This window comes from Eurosta solidaginis, chromosome 3 (genome assembly GCF_040869045.1).
Source record: "Eurosta solidaginis isolate ZX-2024a chromosome 3, ASM4086904v1, whole genome shotgun sequence".
Lineage (NCBI taxonomy): Eukaryota > Metazoa > Arthropoda > Insecta > Diptera > Tephritidae > Eurosta > Eurosta solidaginis.
This window is the reverse complement of record NC_090321.1, coordinates 72,632,413-72,655,511: the sequence shown is the minus strand read 5'-3', so window position 1 is coordinate 72,655,511 and position 23,099 is coordinate 72,632,413. Positions and strand designations below refer to the sequence as shown.

The 23,099-nt window shown below is 39.1% G+C and overlaps 2 protein-coding genes across 14 annotated transcripts in view; one reads left to right on the top strand and one right to left on the bottom strand.

Moving 5' to 3' along the window:
* Positions 1–23,099, top strand: part of Rbpn-5 (Rabaptin-5) — a 371,253-nt gene that overhangs the window by 60,172 nt on the left and 287,982 nt on the right. Inside the window, exon 8 of one of the 5 annotated variants that reach the window (XM_067772285.1) lies at positions 10,113–10,256. The exons of the other annotated variants lie outside the window; for them this stretch is intronic. Coding sequence (XP_067628386.1) covers positions 10,113–10,241 — 129 coding nt within the window. The 3' untranslated portion in view covers positions 10,242–10,256. Of the gene's footprint in view, positions 1–10,112; positions 10,257–23,099 lie in introns of those variants that run through there. 5 annotated transcript variants of the gene reach the window in all.
* The window catches only part of Treh (Trehalase), a 342,181-nt gene that overhangs the window by 55,037 nt on the left and 264,045 nt on the right, over positions 1–23,099 (bottom strand). For 5 of the 9 annotated variants that reach the window (XM_067772273.1, XM_067772276.1, XM_067772277.1 and 2 more), the window contains exon 3: positions 9,480–9,500. The exons of the other annotated variants lie outside the window; for them this stretch is intronic. In XM_067772273.1, the coding sequence (XP_067628374.1) occupies positions 9,480–9,500 (21 nt within the window). The remainder of the gene's footprint in view (positions 1–9,479; positions 9,501–23,099) is intronic. 9 annotated transcript variants of the gene reach the window in all.

Sequence of the window (23,099 nt, the reverse complement as noted above, 5' to 3'; positions counted from 1 at the left end):
ATGAACTTTTTTTGTTGTTGATTTGACTGTTGAAACGGTCAATTCAGAATCTACAATTTGTGCGAAGCTGATTCAACAGCTTTTCTGCCTGTGTAGACTGTGATAACTGCTTTTATGCTTTCGCTCTTCGGTTATTCAAATTTGATCATCAACTGAGCGAACGAACTTTCGTTACTCCCATCTTTGAATGTTGACGTGTGGCGTTGGATTTGATTTGAGGTTTGCAATGGAAGTAATTGCAGTAATTTTTTTCAACTTAACTAGAACTATATATAATGCATATAGTTAACAGTATTCATTGTCAATGACGTACGGATATGGTTCTTGTTTTAACGAGCATTTAAATCAAGAGAGTTATGCAATATATCGGGATCATCGCAGAATATTGGGTGCAATGTACATAAATGATCGCTTAGATCAACAGTTGATGCATTAGTGAGACACAGTCAAAGTGCAATTATGAAGCCAGAAGGAGACCCCTCTCTAAATGATCTGAAGTAAAAGCAGCATGTCAAATCGACGCAAGTTTGATTCTTACAATAAAGCGAGACACTGGAGAGGAGTCCTTTTTCTGGGAAGTGCTAAGTGAAGACAAAGTTTCGTAAATTGTTTTTAAAATATTTTTTTATTTCACCTTTTCACGGAACGCGCATTACACCCCTGGATTCTTCTACACTATCCAACTCTTTCAGAAGAAGAAAGCATTCAACCAAGGGAGACACGAGTCATTGGGACCTAACTTTGTCCTAGATACTGTGACAAATTTAAAATATTTATTTGTCCAAAATCAATCCCGACATACGTAATGTATGCCCTGCATGCGATGTGTCCACACATGACACCAACAATATTTTCAATTCCCAACGGGTTAAGAGGCTGATTGACTTCGCCGCGGCTCGAAATATGGTCATCTGCAGAACCAGCTTCCAGCATAAGAATGTACACCAAGCTACTTGGCTTTCTCCTAATTGAAGAAAACAAAACCAACCGACGACGTAGTGATCGACGGCAGACATGGTTCCAGTGTCCTGGATGTGCCCACTCTACGAGGTTCAAATATCGACCACTACATTTTGGCAGCCAAGAGGCTTACATGCTACTCTGCAGCAAAGAAAGTGCGCGCAGTGACACAGCGAAAGTTTGCCGTCGAAAAGCTGCTAACGAGACAGACAGGTGATGACTACTCCATTCGGTTCTCACACCTATTGTCCGAGAGCAATCTTCGACCCGACGATGTGACCGAGCAGTGGGAGCATAATTCTTTCTCATTGGATACGGGCGCGGCAACGTGCGGTGTATTGTAGCGTTATCGTGAGGCGAAGAAGCAAGAGAGACGTCTATTTCGAAGGAAAAACAGTGAGGCAGAACGGCTGATAGGAATAATGCCCAAAATTCTACCAAAAATTCAGGCGAACGACGGTAGGTTTCAAGACCGGAGCAGATTCCTGTAGGAACGGAAATGGCGACCTAGTAATTGATGTACGGAGTGTGCTCAAGTTGTGGAGGGAATACTTCTCCTCATTGCTAGCTAGCGAGGGAGAACACGAACCCGATACCCCAATCGGCGATGATGGAAAACGCGTTCCGGCACCTGACTATAACGAGGTGAGAATGGCAATATACCGGCCAAAAAATTAGGTCAGGTAATGACGGAGCCGAGCTGTTCAAACACGGAGGCGAACAGTTGGTTAAGAGCATGCATCAACTACTATGCAAAATATGATTGGATGAGCGCAAGCCTCCAGATTGCAACTTAAGTGTACTCTGCGCAATCCACAAGAAAGGCGATCCCGCTAACTGCACCAATCACCGCGGAATAAGCCAGCTTAATATCGCGCTTAAGGTTCTATCTTGCGTACTGCGCGAAAGACTGAAGCTCTTAGTCAACAAACTGATTGGACGGCGGCTTCAGACCTGGTAAATCTACTATCGGCCAGATTTTCACTATAAGCTAGGTCCTGGAGAATACTTACGAAAAGAGTGTCGACACTCACCATCTTTTCGTCGACTTCAAAGCAGCATTTTACAGCGAAAAGGAGCTGCTATGTCTGAATTTACGTTCGCTGCAAAGTTAATAATAAGGATCTGCCAATTAACGTTAAGCAACACCACCAGCTCCGAAAGGATTGGGAAGGACCTCTCCGAGGCTTCAGACAAGGCGACTCCCTTGCGTGCGATTTCTTTAGCTTAATACTGGAGATGATAATTATAGCAGCAGGACTAAACCGTGATGGTACAATCTATTATACTTAATACGTTACTAATGATATTGATATTATTGGCCTGAACATACGCGCTGTGGGTTCTGCCTGCTCGGGATTGGATAAAGAATATAAATTCGATAATGTGAAGGATTTCGTTTATTTGGTAATGAGTACTAGCAGCAAAGACAATGTCAGCTTAGAAATCAAACGGAGAATAACTCTTGCTAACAGATGCTATTTTGGACTGAGTATGCAATGGAAAAGTAATCTCTCGGCGAACAAAAATCACGCTCTACAAGTCGCTCATCACACCTGTCCTAATGTATGCTTCGCAATCATGGACGGCGTGAAGAGAAAATGAGGTAGTTCTTGGAGTGTTCGAGAGAAAAGTTCTTCGGAAGATTTATGGTCCTGTCCATGATGCCGACTGCGATTATCGAAGTAGGTATAATGATGATCTGTATGAGCTTTACGCAGATATGAAGATAGTGCGACGAATAAAAACCCAAAGGCTTCGCTGGCTAGGTCATGTTATGCGAATGGACAAAGACCGGCTCCGGCCAAGAAAGTATTTCAGTCGACACCGCCGTTTGGAAGCAGAGGAAGAGGGAGACTTCCACTGAGTTGGAAGAGGCAGGTGAAGGGTGAATTGACCTCGCTTGGAGCTCTCAAGTGGCGTCAGTTATCGCGAAACAGGGATAACTGACGTGGTTTGTTACGAAACGGCCAGAAACGCTTAGGTAAAAGCCCGCTAATGATGAAACAATGATGATGACATCCAAAGGAGTAAGAACTCTGGCTCATATCATTGGTATCATAATGTGTCAGTTGATATAAATGTGTTACTCCAACATGCTGAAAATTAAAAATTTGAAAAAAACTGTATAAGAAAATCAGTGCCTTTTAGATTATATTGTTGGAATGTATTTTAATATGGCCTTTTTTTGCTGAATTACCGTATGTTATCTCTCAGTATTTACATTAGGCAAGTTCGTACATTACAATTTGTTATCTTAAGCATGTGTAAAACCGCTTACTAACGGTGTGATTGTCGAAGTAATTTATATAAAAGCGGTTGTCAAATAATGCATACAGAGTGTCAGTGTTGTTTATACCAGTTCGGGTTCTGATTATTAAAAGATCCAAAAACTCACCAGGAAGAAATGAAGAAAATCCATAGGTAATTAAATGTCCCTAGGGCTAAAAACTATTCGCAAATAATTAAATATTCTTTGGGGGGATGTAGAGACAAGGGGATACATTTAGAATGCATGTGTAGTTTCTAATATTGGTATATGTACTGTATGGAGTGATAAAGAATAAGAGCGTAAGTATAATCACTACACTGTAGCGTAATAGATATGAGCGAAATTACACAGCAACTCAAGGTGAACACGTCACCTACATATAAATAATAATTTCTATGTATATACACAATTTTTGCGCATGCAAGTGCTCGAAAAGATGTATACACTGCTGTTTTGTTGGAACTAAAGAGCCAGAGATATAACATGAGCAGATGTGTGATTTGTACTTATTCGCAATGAAAAAAGGAACTTTGCAAAAACAAATATACATAACATACAAATCAATATAGAGACAGCGTAGTGGTTAAGGCTGCTGCAGTTTCACAGTGTGATTCGCGGTTCGAATCTCGGTGAAACCTTTGATAACATTACGAAATTGCCTGATGATGATTACGTGGCGGTTTTCGAAACGGGACCATCGCAATATGCCAGTAAATGTTTCTTACTTTTCCGTTTCTCCTAAACAAACATAATAATTGAATATTCAATTATTTAAACCGGTGGCGCAGCTTAAATTAAACCAAGTAATGCGCAGTGTAAATAGATGGATGAGTGACCATGGACTGCAGCTGGCGACAGCGAAAACCGGGATCGTGATCCTCACGAAGAGAAGAATTCCCACCATAATCAATATGATGGTTGGGGAACAACAAGTACAAACACCGCGAAATACCTTGGGTTGAGGCTAGATAGCAAGCTAACCTTTTCGGAACACTTTCGAGGAGAAAACTGTGCAGACCATGGGATACCTATGTCGATTAATGTCAAACAAAGGCGGTCCAAGACCATGTATAAGAAAGCTGCTCGCTTCCGCTTCGGATTCTATGCTCTTGTACGTGTAAACGCATTATTTTGTAAAGACAAACATGTTTATTTTAATATGTAAATTATTGAAATGAATATATAGATGAGTGAAAATTGAAATGTATGTAATTGAGCGTGAATATGTGTGTGAATACAGATGTTGTTGGAAGTAAACGTTGGACGTTGACTGTTGATTATATTTTACTAATTAGGGAGCGCCGCGTGCTTATGCCTTCGTAGCTGATTACCAACTGACTTGCTAACTGTCTGTGACATACGGTGCACCTATCCGCGGCGAATCCTGTTTCACTAACAGACGAAGCTCTGGCGACCCCAAGCTGGGAGGGAGGGATGGCCTGAAGGTTTAATGTGGCCACATAAATCGTTCCCGAGATGGTCGGGCTATCATCTTAATGGTGATGAGTTACCGGAGCGTACCGGATCTGTATCCGGCAAAGGACCATCACATCGATAACACTCCCCAAAGCCTTCGGGGAGCAACCTTATCGCTACAACAACAACAACAGAAGTACGCAGAGATGTTGCTGCCGTGCAGGCGCGAAAAGATTATATCCAACGCAGGCAACAGCAATGGAGCTGCAATGCTGCAGGAAACTGGACCAGGGGACTGATTCCCGAGCTGGAGGCATGGTTAGAACAGTCAAACGGTCAACTTCTATCTGACACAGTTTTTAAGTGGTCCCGCCTACTTCCGGGAATATCTCCACAGGAAGGGTAAGGTTGAAAATCCTAATTACTTATACTGTGGGCTCATAGCTACGTACGCCATACCTTTTTTGTATTGCGATCCACTTCGCACAGCAACGGAGAAGAGTGGAAGTAACACTAGGCGACCTATCCCCGGGCAGTGTCATCCATAAAATTATCTGCGGAAGTGACAGCTGGGACATGGTCAGCACATACGCAAGGAATATTTTCCTCGCTAAAAGGCAAGATGGTTGCTTAGCCCAATAACGTGAGAGTAGCCAAAGAGCTCACATAGCGCGCTTCCGTACAGGAAGTTATGCTAAATGCGGTCCCAGGTGCGGAAAATGCGCAGGCCGTGGAAGGTTAGGTTTTAGTGGGTAGCCCATGAAGAAAAAAAGGAAGTCTTACACTCGGAGAGGCTCGCTGCTACAGAGAGAAGTACCGAGGCTTAACACCCGGTTAGTGCATAAAGGATTTCCTCCTTCCACGTAACACAAAAAAAAGCCGGTGGTAAGCTCATGCATTCTTAAATATTAAACAAATAAAATAACATAAAATAGAATAATGTTATTATTACGTTATCGGATTGTTAGCACTTAGGAGAGTATTATCGAAAAGTTATCGACAACTTATAGATATATTATAAACAGGATATCAATATGTTTTAGGAAACTTATGCATCGAAGTGTTACCAATTTGTTATCGGCGTGTGATGGAAAAGTTATCGATTACGTTATCGAAAATGTTTTCGAAAAGTTATTGATTTCTTATCGAAGTTTGTTATCGGCATGTTATCGATTTGTTAACGACTTATCGGCATGTTTTGATACAGATACCTATAAAATCTTAATATATATGAATTTCGTGTCACTTTGGATGGACCCTTAAATTATTTAACCGATTTTAATCACATTTGCACACCGTGTGCAGTTTGATCCATCTTGAAAAATAGGATGGCGTTCCTGTGAAGTTTCTCCGCGAAGTGGACCAAATTCTATTCACGGTTTGATTTGTCTGAATTTTGGTAGGGTCCCTTTTCCTAGATAAGTATTTACGACACTTTTTCCGGGACGTTGAGCAAGACCCGACTGGGACTGTGACTGCGAATTGGGCTGGGACTGGGACTGAGAGCAAGGGATGGAGAAGAATAAGAAGGACTAGGGAAAAAAGAAAAGAGGGAAGGATAAAGAGATATATGTACAGGAGCGGAGGAGAAGTGAGGGAAAAGACGGAAGTAGAAAGAGACTCAGAAGAAGAGAAATGTAGAGGGAAGAGTGAATAAAAAGATAAGGTAAATGGGGGAGAGAGGGGAAGGGACAGTAAGAGGTAAAAACTGCTTAAAAGTTATGCAAATGGACCAAAGGTGAGCAGAACAACGTCTGCCGCGCCTGCTGGATTTATATAAAAAATTATCGCGTCAGTGTTAGCGGCTGAGCTCCCTCGAAATGGCTCGGATGATTCTCATAAAATTTTGTGAGCATATTGAGTAGGTTTGAGGGTCTGATTTTATCTATTTTTCATACGCCAAAATGGTAAGGGTGGTCCACCCCTAAATTTTTGTATTTTAAATTTTTTGTTTTTATTTTTTTATGAAAGAGCTTTCAAAAATACATACACCGCTAATGGAGGTTGGTAGTAGGATTGTGAGTGGAAGAGGGACTGGAACTGGGACCGGGACTGGGGCTGGGAGTCGAACTAGGACTGGAATCGGGACTGGGATTGGGAATAAGGGATGGAAATAAAAAAACGAGGGAGTAAGGAAAGCGAGACTGAAAAAGATATAGAGTTAGACGAAGAAAAAGAGATAGGAACAGATTGAGCGGAAGAGGGAGGAGAGGGAGCTAGAGAGAAAAGAAGGGATGGAAAAGTGGAGAGGTGGAAAGAGACGAAGAAAGAGAGGAGTGTCTTTATCGTTAATACAACAACAACAACAGTGAATAAAAGATAAAGAACAAGGGGAGAGAGGGGGGAGGAGAGTAAAAGGTAAAACTTATTAAAAGTTGTGCAGCTAGGGCAGAACAATACCTACCGAATCTGCTAAGTGTAATATAAAATCGATGACTAATCTGTAACCACCCTACTATGACAAAGCGATAAGAAACCAGTAAGAAGCCGATAATTATTCGTTAGCGATAATAAGCGGATTATGAAACCATATGGGTTGCTACCAATAATAATCCAACGAAGCTCTTATCAAAAAGGCCGGAAGTATTCCTTTCTGGTAAAATTTCTTCTGTTGTGGGTTAACTATAAGCCCTGGGCGAGTTCCAGAGACAAAAAATTTAGAAATCAATGTAAGGCGCGCTAACCTCCGAAAAGATTTTAGGCCGAGCTTCTTTTCCAATTTGCATCGTGCTCGGAGTGCTTGCCTAAATGTCTAGATTGTTTCTAAAATTTGATGTTGCTTTGCCCGGGGTGTGAATCCAGCATAGTCGGTGTGGTAGGCGGAGCACGCTACTATCACACCACGGCGGCCGCCATATGTACACATTGAATTTCACGAGTACTTGGTTCTCACGCCTTTTTAAACGGTTTTATTTAGCTTGACTCAGTGTAGCGAGCGTTGTTTACGAATTTTGTAATTGAAATTTAAATTTAACTTCCCGATAAGCTACAAGCTTGAAATTTGGAATATAGTTCAGAACCCGATGACAATGCAATAAAAAGAGGAAAAACTCCGCTAGGTGGAGCATGGATGGATATATTTCAAAAAGTGGTTTTTTGGTCCCATTTGGTTCATATTTGAAACACATAATACATACATGAATAGAAAGGGACCTATGAAAAAAATCGCCCCTAGTTGGCGCAAGCATCGAGATATTCAAAAAAATAGTATTTGTGGTCCGATTTGGCTCATATTTGGAACACATAATACATACAATAATAGAAAGTGACCTATGAAAAAAATGCCGCTAGGTGGCGCAAAGATCGAGATATTCAAAAAATGGTATTTGTGGTCCGATTTGGCTCATATTTGGAACAAATATTACATACAGTCCGGTAGAAGTGACATCAAAATATTTTGCAGTTCGAGGAGGGACAATCATACGTGGCGCTGAGTCGAGTAAAGTCTTTAGAGGGATTATGTATTGAGGAGTTAGATTGTAAAAAATTGCCACGAAAGAGTCCTTGTAATAATGAGGCACTAAATGAACTAAATAGAATGAGAAATAATGTGCAATTGAATAAAAACTAAAAACTTGAAAATAAAATAATTAAAAAAAAAGAATTTAAGTTAAACAGTTTTAAGATCGCGGGTTTCAATCGAGCTCAAGGCCTAACAATAATTTTTTTATCATTATTATTGTTATGATATATTTATTTTTTTAAAATTGAAAAAAATTTAGATTCGAATAGAAGAAAGAAAAAATTTAGACAACTGCCAAAGTTCGTTGTATAGATCCATTTCGGGAACTGCTAAATTCCTTCATCGGCAACGTTTAGGCCCGCTGCTATAACCATTCAGATATCACAGCGTTTGTTTGTTGGTCTTCATTATTTGTACTTCTATTCTGGTTCTTGCCAATTGATATTCACAGCACTGCAACATCCGTTGCAGAATGGATGTGAAAATTGGACTTGTTGACTGTTTCATGGAATGATGTCATAGTGTCATATTTGTGCTAGAACCATAACAACAAAAATTGTTAATAAATCCCAGAGCACAGGGAAAAAGTGTCAATAAAATGACATCATTGCCATGAAACAATTCCAATTTTCACATCCATTCTGCAACGGATGTTGCAGTGCTGTGAATATCAATTGGCAAGAACCAAAATAGAAGTACAGATAATGAAGACAAACAAACAACCGCTGTGATAGCTGAATGGTTATAGCAGCGGCGCCTAAACGTTGCCGATGAAGGAATTTAGCAGTTCCCGAAATGGATATATACAACGAGCTTTGGCAGTTGTCTAAATTTGTTCTTTCTTCTATTCGAATTAACAATTTTTTCAATTAAGAAAAAATGTATCATAACAATAATAATGATAAAATAATTATCACAACAATTTAAAAAGTAGCAGAAATACCCAGACTCAAACGACCCGGCTTTAAAAAACTCACAACCGTACAACACTAATACACATGTAAGACCCACATACATAAATTATAGTGATTTGTGATTTTCAAGAACTTGACACGTATTACTTGAATGACAAATTTGGGAGTTTTCAATACACTTTTGTTTTTGTTTTTTATTTACTATTTTGGAATTCCGTAATCAAAGCCCTCAAAGTAATTTAACCCATCGTGTGCATTTTTCCGCATAAATTTGCAATTCGAATTTTAAATGTAAAAGAAGTGGCTTTAATTCGATTAAAAAAAAAAAGGAGTGATATCTTTTATTGCTTTTGGAACTTAGCTGCAAACCTTGTTTAATTCGTTAACTTTATTACTTTTTCGTTTGTAAATAAAAAAATTATTTTGTATTAAAAAACATAATTTGTGTACTTACGATTGAGCATCATCATTTGCGCTACATAAATAAAAATTCAATAAATAAAGAGAAAAAAATATTGAATCAATTCAATTTTTAAACTTTTAGTGAGATAAATGACTAACATACGACTAACAGTGCAAACGTTTTATAAAACTTGCAGGAATCGCCAGGGTTTTAGAAAAAATTAAAATAGTATAAAAAATTAATGAAGAAGCTCAGCCTTAATCTCCTCGGTGGTATATCGCGCTAAAGCACACGACATTCTAAGTAATCACTGAGTATTTGTCAGTATTTATTATCTTAATTTAATCAATCAGTTAATTTATTTGCAGCACATATGTATATGTGACCCGGCCTATGAAAAGGTGGCTTATGACCCAAAAAAATTTTTCCACTTTTTTTCTGGTTTCGATAGTTTTTTTTATCTTTAACAGCTGTTTCTCGCTATTTATTTTTTGAGTCATAAGCCACCTTTTCATAGGCCGGGTCACATATATTTTAAAAATGGAACGTGAATGCATTCTTAATAAAGATGATTTAAATAATTTAAACTTATGGTTAATGTTTGAAAAATAACAGTAATAAATTGTGTTAAGGAAGTTAAGTTTAAATGCTTTTCGTTAGTCTTATGAGTTGTTGCTTTTGTAGCAGTGCTTCGCATGGACAAGATATCGAATTCAAAGTATTCTGGCGAATATTAGCATCACTATGATGTCAGTAAATAATCACAACAACAAACAAAGCAAGCAGCCACACTTATGTACATGTACACATTAAAGCAAGCAGTCACACTTATGTACATGTACACATTAAATCAAGCAACCACACATATATATGTATAACCAGCAGCTTGAAGCAAAGAGATTATTTCACATAAACATACATACATATGTAGTCATCAGCTAAGAGCAGAAATTGTTACTCACACATACACACGCATATAGCTAAATAACCAAGTATAAGATACAACTGTTCCAGAAGGCATATACGAGAAAAGTCTAGACCTTAGGACAAATATATGCGCACGAGGGACCAGAGAGTATAAAAGCAGCGCAAGCTCAGGAATAATAATCAATTTGATTTAAACACGCTATTAGTGAAGTATAATTGTTATTGTGAAGTATTACCCTCAAACTAGTTTAAATAAAGACAATTTTACAATACTGAATATTGGAGTTATTTATTCGATAGTTCAGCAATTCGAACGTTAGCAGAGGGTGAAAAATAATCGGAATCCCCCAAAACTAGTTACAGTATCGATAAGGTATTTATATCAACTATCGCTCTACAAGTATCGGGTAGCCGATAGTATCGATTAGCACCTAAACCGTACAAGGCGCATAGGGCAAAGCGATTTATGTATGTAAGTTGTGCAATGTTAAGCGAAAAATTTAAAATTTTCTATACGTATGACGCTGTCAAAGCGAAGCAAGGCGACATGAGAAGAACTCTGACCCAGGAATGATAATTGTAAATTTTGATTGTGAGATTGTCAGCCTGTTTTAAATAAAAGAGCCTGCAGCTTCAGCGCAAAATTTCTTTCGATTCGCGAAACAAATTAGAGGAGTTAAACATATATACCGCCCCCTTTAACGAAATTTCGATACGATACTGCGATCGAAATACTCGATGCAAAAAGTATCGCCATAAAGGTGTCGATATGCCAAAGTATCGTATCATCATTCGTTTACCTAGTGCTTCGCCCCATCAAATAGGTTATATTCAAACAGGAGTCCTAGGAATCCTGCTGTTCCAACGCAATTGGGCAATTGTTGTTATAGCCATTTTTTGCGGATATCTCTGGGTGCCTCTTTGTGCTGAATTTCTCACTGTACTTACGGTGACGACTTTCTAAGTTCCTGGGAGGCGGAGCCTTTTCAATCAGACGTATTTTGGGATTCCCAGTTTTATGGGTACTCAGCAGAAACTTTCCAGCACATCATTTCTCTTCTTTATGGGGGGATATTTTCGCCTCAATGTGTAGATGATGTTCTGGAGGCATAAGACATCCCGTGGCAATTTTGAGCGCGGCGTTTTGACAGACCTGCAGAGGCCGGTTAATTGCAATATTAGTGGCTTTGAGCGTTTCTTTGCCTTTGCCTCAAGTACTGCCAGTAAAAGATTTGAGGGTTTTGTTACGGCTCTGGATTTTAGGTACAATTGCGGCTGCATGCTCGCCAAAATGTAGGTCCTGATCGAACGTCACACTCAGTATTTTTTTGTGTAGGACAGTCGGTAGCGTTATGTAATCGACGTGGATGTTTAATATGGTCTATTTTGCTTTTGTAACTGAAACTATGCAAACCAATATCAAACACATTTTCGAAAATTTCGAAAATTCGGGAGAGTTTAAATGCGCTCACACGCAGACGGACGAACGGGCATGGGTTGATGAACTCCTTTTTTCATTCTTAAATATGTAAGTCTATATTTATCATGATTTGTTGATGCCGTTACAATCTGCCCTTTGGTGAATGATATTTAAATACTTCCCCAATTTAATTGGTTTAAACACAGCCAACGAGCAGCTCTGCAAGGACCCCCTGCTTGATGCAATCAACGTCCTAGGGAGGCCCCGAAAAGACTTCCAACAGAGCGCAAACAAAGGCAAAAAGACCTTTGGACTTCTGAGGTCTCCTGTTACACTCAGTATTAAGAGTGATACTCGATATTATTTCGGATTGCTCCTTAATTGATTGGCTCGGATTCAACGATATAGGAGCCGGGAAAAGCGGGTGGTTCCACGTTCATTAGAAGGGAAAAGATAAATGCGCAATATACTATATATGAAGGACTATTTATACGATAGGTAGATGGATAAGAAAAAGGAAAGAGGAAGGCGAATGGGAAGGAAAAGAAGTGGTTGAAGTAGAAGTAGATGTAGAGGTAGAGTTGTAGGTAGTTGTCTAACAGCATTATAGGTAAGGGTCAAGGAAGAGATAGGAGTAGAGGTACAAGGAGAGGTTGAAATAGATACTTGGTTTTATAAGCGTTCTTCATGCATATTACACGTTGGATAGCAATGTAAATTTGAAGATACTCAAGAACACTCAATACAATGCTCAAGAGTGTAAGCAGACACTAGACAATGCTCCATGATGTGAGACAATAAATGGAATTGACCGGCAAATCCGGTACTCAAAGAAAAATACCCAGAACTAGCAGAGGAGGAACGCACTCTCCCTAGGGAAACGCGCGTCACTCTATCTCAACTTCGATCTGGGTACTGTAACGGGTTAAACTCTTACTTATCGAAAATCAACTCCGAAATTCCCAACGTATGTTCTGCTTGCAGCGTTGTCTCACATGACACCAACCATCCTCCCAATTGCAATGTGAAACCAACGCCTCTAACACCCTTATCTCTTTGGTCCAATCCTGTTAAAACAGCAAGTTTCCTCGGGCGCCCATTAGAGGATATTGATGGCAATTTGTGAGTGATAGAAACTATTGGATGGGACGAAATACTGCTACAACAACAACAAACACTAACTCTGACGAACTTTTCGAACCTTTGAATTTTTTTTGTCATACGGAAAGATGTTTCCGTTTTTTTCCATACATCCATCGAGTTGCCCAACTTTCCAGTCGAGTGCTCTTATTGACTGAACTCCCTCGAAAATATTGTAAAAAATATTAATTCAAGTATTTTTGAAATTGAAGACAAAATTTTCTTCAATTTAATGCAAGGTTTTCGGCAAAAAGTAGAAATTCTTACTTCAATTAAAATTTTCCGCAATTTATAGAAAATGTTTTCCTAATTTTAGGTGTTTTTTTCTGATGGTAGATTTCTTGCCTCTATTAATTTTTATTATTAAACAAGTAGAGGGAAAACGTGAGACAGGGGAAGAGGTTGAATCAGATAGAGGTCGACGTGGATGTTTTCTACTTAAAATTCTTTTGGAAAATCGTTTTCGGCCGGGCAAGAAACCATAACGCTCATGAGTAACCCCGACTTTCAGTCCACGTTCCGCAACCTGGGCATCGTTGTGGAAGGGTAGCAGGATAGGGAAATTCGTTCCCCAGCGAGCTGAGAGGCTTAGAATATTGTTGCCGTAAGCCCCTGCCGATAGGGTGATGGCTTAACGTTAGAATACCCAAAACTTATGGGTTATCTGCTTCAACATACATGCATCAGCGGTTGCAATCAAAGTCACTTTCTGGCAGCACTTGGGGAGAAATAAATGAATACTACTGGGCACGTAAAAAACAAAATCTACTACATTACCCTCCCTGAAGAAGGTTGCAGGCCTTATAAAACTTCGCACTTAGATTTCCTACTTTCTACATAACGAGGCGGAAGTACTCTGGAAATGAGAAGTTGAACATATAGTGCCTACACTTCTCAAGGAGCTGCGCGTGGGAACATGGCTTTTCTTGTTCTATATACTATGGCAGATTAAACTCATTCTTATCCAGAATTACCCAGGGGGTCGTCCCTCGGCAATGTTTCGCAAACACTCCGAGTGTATTTCTGCCATGAAAAGCTTTGAGTAGAAACACATCTGCTTTGCAGATCCCTTTCGCAGTCGGCATAAAACAAGTACATTGTGTCCCTCCAATTTGTAGGAAAAATTGAAAGGAGCACGACCCAAATTGGAAGAGAATTGTGGCGAATTTTCACATCACTAAATAAATGCACAACAACAAAAACATTAAAGCACGCTAAACACATTAACCATCATTTACCCACATACATACAAGGCAACGAAGAGATAACTCACACACAGATGTAGTCATCAGCCGAAGTAGTACTCACGCATACACCCGCAAATGGCTATAAGATAGACATAAACTACAAATATAGTACTATAAATATAGTTAATAACCAAGCAAGAGATACAATTGTTCTGGAATACAGTTTCGCGAAATGACTAGGCTTTCGGAGAAATGGATGATAGATGGATGATAAAAGCAGCGTAAGCTGAGGCATGACTAATCAGTTTGATTTAAACACGCTATCAGTTGTGAAGTGAAGTATAATTGTACTCCTCCCAAAGTAATCTAATAAAGCCCATTTTGCAATACAGAGTATTGTAGTTATTTATTCAACCATTCAGCGATACGAACGTTAGCAGAAGGTTGCAAAGAAGCAGAATTTCCCGAAATTCGGTACAATATGTATGTAAATAAATATTTGGTAAAGTTAAATATGGAAAAAAAGAAATTGTTAGTTCACACATCGACACACAGATCTAAAAGGAGCTAACTCAAAAATCTTAACTTTTAAAACTATGCACACTAGACTGGGTCGATTTATTAACCGATATCGCGCCATCGATTTTTTGATAGGATTTGGGCTCAGGAAAAAAAGTTCCACTACGCATTCCCAAAAAAATAATTTTCGAACCTGCGAAATTTCATGTTTTTGACTTTTTATCGACTTTTATTTTTAAGGTTTTTTTCATGACTTACTAAAATAATTCTCATTTGATTGTAAAATATTCATGTATCCCTGTCCGACCCAAAAATGTCCGCTAAAAATGTTGTCGATAAGCGGACAAAAAACTCTTATCAAAAACATTTTTAGCGGACATTTTTGGGTCGGACAGGGATTCATGAAATTTTTTTTAGTAGGTCATGAAAAAAACCTTAAAAATCAAAGTCGAAAAAGGTAAAAAAAAAATGAAATTTCGCAGGCTCGAAAATTATTTTTTTGGGTATGCGTAGTGGAATTTTTTTTTCCTGAGCCCAAATCCTATCGAAAAATCGATGGCGCGATATCGGTTATTTTTCGTCCATACAAATCGACCCACCCTAATATACACACAAAAAATGTTGGTGTATAAACCGCACATTGTGGTGTTGTTCCGTATAAAAACCAAAATTATGTGAATTTTATACCCAAGAAGTGATGAAAGAAACTATTCTGAAAATAAAATTTAAATCATAAAAAATTTTTTTTTTGATGATGCTGCGGCCGGAACTTGAATGCACGTCCTTCGGTGTTAAAGGCGGATCACGCTACCTCCATCTTGACTCCAAAACAAGTTTTGGTATCAATCCGAAAAGGCGGCATGCTTAATTTCCGTACCTGGGTGCTATTAACTTAAAAAGAGTAAACTCCAATATACCTAGAAATAAGGCTGGATGGGAGCTAAAACTCTTTTAGCGCATATGGGAGAGAAGTAAGTTCGTTCTCCGTTTGCTGAATAGTCCCTTTTATTGAGTTGATACATAAAAAAGTGTGCGATTATTGTTGTAGCACTAAACGTCTTTTTGCTTTATTTGATAAAAAGCTCACGTAATTGCAGACTAAATTTAAAATTGATTGCTAATTGGGTTTGTGTACTGCGACAACGTCGTAAAATAGTAATTTGTTGGTAATAAATAGAAAACTACGTAATTGAGCGAAATTAAGAGCTATAATCAAAATAATAAAAGAATTAAATTGTTGACTTTAATTGTGGCATATTTTGGGCCATTAGCAAATTTTTAATTGAGTTAGGTCCCAGTAAGTTAGAGAGCGTCAAAAACAAAAATTGTAAAGGCCGGTCTCTTCCAATTATAAAATAAATAAATGTAAGGCGCGATAACCTCCGAAGAAATTTTAGGCCGAGCTTCTCTTCCAATTTGCGTCGTGTTCCTTTTTTAATTTTTCCTACAAATAGGCCGGACGGGCCCTACATGTTTTATGCCGACTCCGAACGGCATCTGCAAGGCAGATGAGTTTTCACTGAGAGCTTTTCATGGCAGATACACCCGGAGCGCTTGCCAAACACTGCCGAGGGGCGACCCCGCTTAAAATGCAAAAATTTTTAAAATCGGAGGTTATATAACCAAGTTGCAATAATACAAGTAAAGTCGGGACTGTATTCGTCTGTGCCGAAGGCCTTTCATGAATGGAGCTGAACAATAATCTAATAAAATTTTAAAAATTCATAAAATATGAAAAATCGGTTGTATAGGATATATGCATGTGTATTATATACATCATTGTGGATAAGACAAATGTGATAACTTCTGCATAAACGTCAAAATTACAAATAGAATGGATCACCTGATTTTTCATTGATTATGTCTGTCTCATTCTGTATCTCTTTCTATCACCCGCTGATAATAATATGCGTCGCCATATTGAACATCCTGTCAGGGATTTGACGGATAAGATATCACACTTGTTTTATCCACAATGATAGACATGACCGATTTTGAAATTTTACTCAGAGAACTATGTATGCGTTTTTATGTAAGCATCCTGTAAAATTTCAAGGTACCAGCTAATAAAATGAGGTGGAAATGACAAAAAGCCTCTTATTCGAAAAATCAGTTATATGGGAGATGTGTATATGCTATAGTGATGCGATCCGGTTGTTGTTTTGCAGTTTCAACAGAGACGGACGAAAGAGAAATTGGTGTTAGATGCGTAGGTTCCACATTACAATTGAGATGGTTAGTGGCATGTGGGGATACATTGCATGCAGGACATACATAACGTATGTCGAGGTTGATTCTGAGCCAGCAGGAGTTTAATCTGTTACAGTATCCAGAACGAAGGTCCGCCGGATTGACTCATTGTCCCTTAGTAGTATGATTTCTTCTTCTGCAAGAGTAAGATATTTAACATTGAGGTTTACCGGACGCCTCCTGGCAAAGGCGTTTACCGATTCTGTGTGGTGTGTGGATTTTACCTAGGGCTTCCTTATGCTTGTCTGGACCAAACGAATGTATTGGCAGGTGCTGGATCTCATCATAGTCCCTTAACCCCCGTGGAGATGGGACTAGACCAAGCAGTTGTTTGCTAGGGTGTCGTGGTTTGTGACAGTTTAGCAAAAAATGCCTGTTCAGTATGTATTTCGTTGTGCCCTTTAAGTGCTATGCGGTCGGTTCCCACAAATGATTAATCAGATATTGGAATAAACCCGTCAAGATATCTTAAAAATTGAGGGACTAGTTTGTGTTCAAACATGCAGAGTGCCTGCATTTTTCTATTCCGACTTATTTCCACAAAGTCGTTTGTACGATAAACCCGTATTTAATAGATCTACTACATCATGCACTTTCTCTGGGCTATCGGGAATTTCCTTAAAACTCGAAAGCAACATTTCCAAGTTCGAACGATTTGTGTAGTTTTCGCGATCCCTGAACCACCTAGCGAAAATTTGAGTCCTGTCTCTGTCCCATTTAGAAAACTCGTTTACCCTAAATATAGATAATAGAGCCTAATGTTTCGTATAAAGTATCAGGTCTCTGGATGATCGGGAAGTTCCTTAAGAAAAGTTCCCCTTGTTGTAAATAGACTTTCTAAATATCTTGATGCCTGTCCAATATAATAGTTTGTGCTTAAAATTATAGCTTAATAAAGCTTCCTTCAAAGTTTCAGGCCCCTGGTCATCGGGAAGTTCCTTGAACACGCAAAAATCCGAAATTTTCAGGGTCGGAGCATTTTGTGAACTTTCACGGTCCTTGACCCGCCTAGCCATTTTTTTTACTTTATGTTGCATTTCCATAGGGTTCTGAAGTAAGTTCTCAACTACCGGAATATATGCAAATAGCGGTCGCAATATTCCACATTTTGTAAATAGACTTTCTGAATACCTCGATTCCCATCTCATCTCGGAAACTCTTTTATCGTAAATATTACAACCTAAAAAATCCTAAATTTCCAAGCTAGAACGTTTATTAGAATTTTCACGATACCTGAACCACCTAGCAAAGCTTTTTCACTCATGTTAAATTGTTCCCGATAACAATGATGTGTGTTCCAAGTTTCAAGAATCTAGCTCTCCGGGAAGCTGATCAAAAATGGATTTGCCACATTCTCCACTTAGAAGGCAGCATTTTTCAAACGTACGCTCAAATACGTACGCCGCGAATATTAGCATCACTATGCTGTTAGTAAATAATCACAACAGTCAAGCAGTCACTTTTTTTTTTCTCGGACGATGTGGCAGCGCAATGCCCTCAAGTGGCCCGATGAAGAAACCTGAAGAAACCAGGCTAATCCTGTTATTGTTTTTTTTTTTAATTCATACATAGTTTTTTTCTTTTTATTTGTATCCTAATTCTAATTATTATTTTTTATAATTTATAATTTTTATTGTTACCGAGTCTTTGGGAGGCAGTGGCTTCTTAAGCGTCGAGATCTAAAACCGCTCAGCTACAGAGAAACTCATCAGCTGAGAAATATAGATTCACAAAATACAATAGATTAAAAGTATAAATATAATTTTTTAATTATTAAGAGAAGATAGAACCGTCTTTTTTATGGCAAAGAGCGAGTCCGAAACATCAATTATTCTCGAGTGAGAGTTATAATCTTCACACAAACATAGAAAAGGTTCGTGTAGTTGGAAATTGCTTCTGCATTGTTTAAGAATTATAGGTTTATAATGCCTTGAAACTCGAAAATCGATCCATTTAAAAGTCTAGCCATAAAGAGTACACCTAGCATTTCTCTACGACTTGCAAGGGTAGGAAGATTTATTAGTTTTAACCGATTAGTGTAAGGAGGAGGATTATATGGAGAGTCCCATTGAAGATTTCTCAAGGCGAAAAGTAAAAACTGTTTTTGAATTGATTCTAGTCTATCCACATGAACTTGATAACGTGGATTCCAAATTATCGATCCATATTCTAATATCGGCCTCACTAATGATGTAAAAAGGGTTTTTATAATAAGGATCACTAAACTCTTTTGCCCATCTTTTCACAAATGCTAAAACTCTTCTCGCTTTATTGACTGTGGCATTAATATGAGGGTTGAAACTAAGTTTGCAATTCATTGTAACTCCCAAGTCGACAAAAACATCAACGCTTTCCAGAGTTTGGCCATTAATTGTGTAGGAAGCTGGCTGTATGTTCCCACGTGAAAAACACATGGATTTACATTTTTCTATGTTGAGAGGCATAAAATTCGCATTACACCAAGTAACTAAACAATTTAAATCCGCCTGGAGTACAGAACGTTCTTCAACTGACGCGTACGACTTAAAAAGTTTTACGTCGTCGGCATACATTAAAATTTTAGAATATTTTATACTTGTGGAAACATCGTTTATAAAGAGCAAAAACAGAATAGGGCCGAGATGGCTGCCCTGAGGCACACCGGAGGGAACATCGATGACATTCGAACAAATGTTTTTAAAAATGACTCTTTGAGTTCTACCGCAAAGATAGGAGGAGATCCAACGAGTTAGGCCAGGTTGAAAACCAAGCAATTCGAGTTTATAAACAAGTAATGAGTGGCGTACTTTGTCGAATGCTTTGCTGAAATCAGTGTATATAACGTCGGTATGATGATTGTTTCTAAACCCATTAAAGACGTGAGTTGTAAATTCAGGCAAATTGGTTGTGGTTGATTTGGCTCAACAAAAGCCATTCTGAGAACTACCTATCAATGTAGAAATCGAAAATGTAAGGTGATTAGTAACGATCGCTTCGAAAAGCTTAGGGATAGCGGAGAGCTTTGCTATTCCACGATAGTTTTCAATAGATGACTTGCTTCCTTTTTTATGGAGTGGGATAAGAAAAGATTCCTTCCAAGCCGTCGGAAAAATGTCATTTTTTAAAGAGAGGTTTAACAGATCAGTAAGGGGCTGGTAAATGTATTCCGTACATTTTTTAAGAAAACATGTTTGGATCAAATCGGGACCGTATTTGAAGGATTCTTTTAGGGTCTTTAGATGTAGTAGAACATCCTCAGGCAACAAAAGTGGGGCATATATTGAGTTACTAGAATGGAGCTCATACGGATAGTTTGTAGGTAATGAATCAACCACAGCAGAGTAGAATAGGATAGGATAGGTTAGGTGGTAGCTGTCCTGATAAGGATAGCTCACTTGGACAACACGAAGGTCCGTTGTGATACCACATACACCAAAAATAACGGTGACTTAGATCTAGCTACTTAGAGAATCGTTGGGTAGCAACGATAAAGCTCCGAAAGATACCGATCTCAACTTTGGATAAATCCTCGGGAGATCCAAGTGAGCCTAGTTCTGGCAAAAGCTGGGCAATCAAGCATAAAGTGATTTGGTGATTCCACCTCATTATCCTCCATACAGCTGCAGCAGGATGGAGTTTCCAGTATTTTGAGACGTACCGCATGGATACCCATGGGACAGTGCCCTCTCAAAACCCCAATGACCATTGATAGGTGAGCGTTAGTGAACCCAATTATTTCAGCAGACCTCCTGCCATCCACTTTCGGCCAGAACGATCTTGCTACCCTGCAAGACGTGGTGTCCGCCCAACGTTTACTGAGCTGACTCGAGGCCCAGCTATGGAGGAGCAATCCACAGGTGGCCAGCGGGATCCCGAAATCCCTACAACCATCTTCATCCGGTTCAGTTATACCGATGCGGGCTAAGAGATCCGCTTGACAGTTACCCGGGATATCACTATGGCCCGGGACCCAGATAATCTTAATTGTAAAATAATTCGATGCAATCGCAAGCGGGGTCAGGCACTCCCAGACCACCCTCGATCGCACTGTAGTTGAGCTCAAGGCCTTGATAGCCGCTTGGCTATCAGAGTAGATGTTAAATTTCCTAACCGTACTAGCACTGGATAGCATTCCATCCACCGCATCCTTAATCGCAGCAACTTCCGCTTGGAATACACTGCAGTGATCAGCCAACTTAAACTTGCGGCTTAAATTTAGCTCTTGACAAAAGACACATTGGTTCTCCAGGACAGTTTCTTGTCCGAAAGAATCCCCAAATATTTAACCCTATCAGAAAGTACCAATCGAGGGAGTTCTGAAATCGGGCATCTTATATCTCCTTGTGAAAAGAACCAATTCCGTTTTTCCCGGGTTGACCGCCAATCCACATGATTCAGCCCACCTAGCCACAGTATCCAGGTAGCCCTGCAGAACATCGCGCACGGTGCCCAGAAATTTGCCTCTGACTAGGATAGCGAGGTCATCTGCATAGGCAACCACCCGACACCCATTGACTCCCAGCTCCACAAGAAGCTCGTTGACTACCACAACCCAGAGGAGAGGAGATAGGATACCCCCTGTAGCGTACCCCTGCACACCTTCCTCTTAATTATGGCCCCTCCCCACTCCTCTGCGACAATTCTGCCGCATAGAAGTTTGCTAATAAATTCAACCAGAGCCGCCTCGACTCCTAAACCCACCAGAGCTCTTTCGATTGCCCCCGGTAAGACATTGCCCCCTCGATGTCTAGAAGGCGCACAGAGTATACTCTTGGGCGTACACAGCAGAGTAATTAGAGTAAAAGAATTGAGCGAAGAAGTTTGCAATCTCTTGATTGTCGCTGGAAATGCTATTTTTAAACTTCATGGCAGAAGGAAAGCCGTTAAATCTGCGTTTAGAATTTACGAAATCATAAAAAGACTTCGAGTTGCAAATAATGTTTCTTTTAATTTTACATATGTAAGCTTTATAACACTTTTTATTAAGTTCAAAATACTTATGACGGAAAATAGCGTACTGTGCATAATCAGAATGTAAACCGGTTCTCTTATATAATTTGAATAAACGTGATTTCTTATTTTTTAAAGCTTTTAGCTCTTTACTAAACCAGGCTTGCACTGGTTCAATGTACGAGCATGTGCGTTTGGGCACATGTTTTTCAAATAAAGTATAAATGGTTTTATTAAAATGTAAAACGTTTTGCAAAAAGTCATTGTTATGCATCTTGGATGATACGGGGACAATATTGTGAACAACGATATTCCAAGATATATGTGGCAGGTTAAAGTCGCCTAAAACAATCATTGAGTCCGTGGGCTTTATCATCGAATTGACTGATTGTAACAGTGAAATATGGTGCAAACACACTGATAGATCAGAAGACGGTGGAATATAGCAAACGGCTAAGTAAATATGACCCCGGCCTAGTAAGATTCGGATGCATTTAAACTCGATGGAATCAACTTCGGTTAAATTAACATCTTCAGCAGATGGAATGTACAGCTAGCAAGACACCACCTCCGGTCCTATTTAAGCGGTCATTTCTATAGGTCTGATACTCACCGCAAAAAATTTCGGAATTTAAAACATTGGGTTTCAGCCATGTTTCGGTAAAAGCAATAATATTATAGTTACAGTGAATGGTTTTCAAATATAAGTCAGTTAATTTAGTATTTAAGCCTCTAACGTTTTGATAGCAAATGCTTGAGGTGGAATTTTTGCTACATTTTGAATAATCTCAATAGTCTTATGCACGAATTCGCGAACAAAAGCCCTTGGCGGTCAAAATGCGCTGTCCAAAAGTTTATCAAAATCTTTTGAGTAGACATCAATTCTAAATGAAGAAATGTTTCTTTCGTAATTAAATTTAAATTTTCTTAGTCATGCCACCAGCCTTAATTTTCGAAGTGACATAAGACTTGATATCATCAACGGAAGTGTCTTTGTCAAAGCGAGATACAAAAATCGATTTTTTGAGCGGGACTGCAACCAGCTTCTTAGCCGGTGCTTCTGAATAAGAAGTAACATATTGAGAAGTTACAGTTTCACAAGTTACAGTTTGAGACTCTAAGGTTTTTTCCGCGGCCTTCGAAGTGGATGGAACCACAGCTTGCGGATTAGGGAAGCCAAGTCTATGAGATCCACTTGCGGAAGATTAATGTTCTGAGCAGGATTAAGATTCAAAGCGTTAGGTGAATCTTCAGTGGGTTTTTTTATTATCGCGGTTGTCTTTATTTCTATTTAAACAA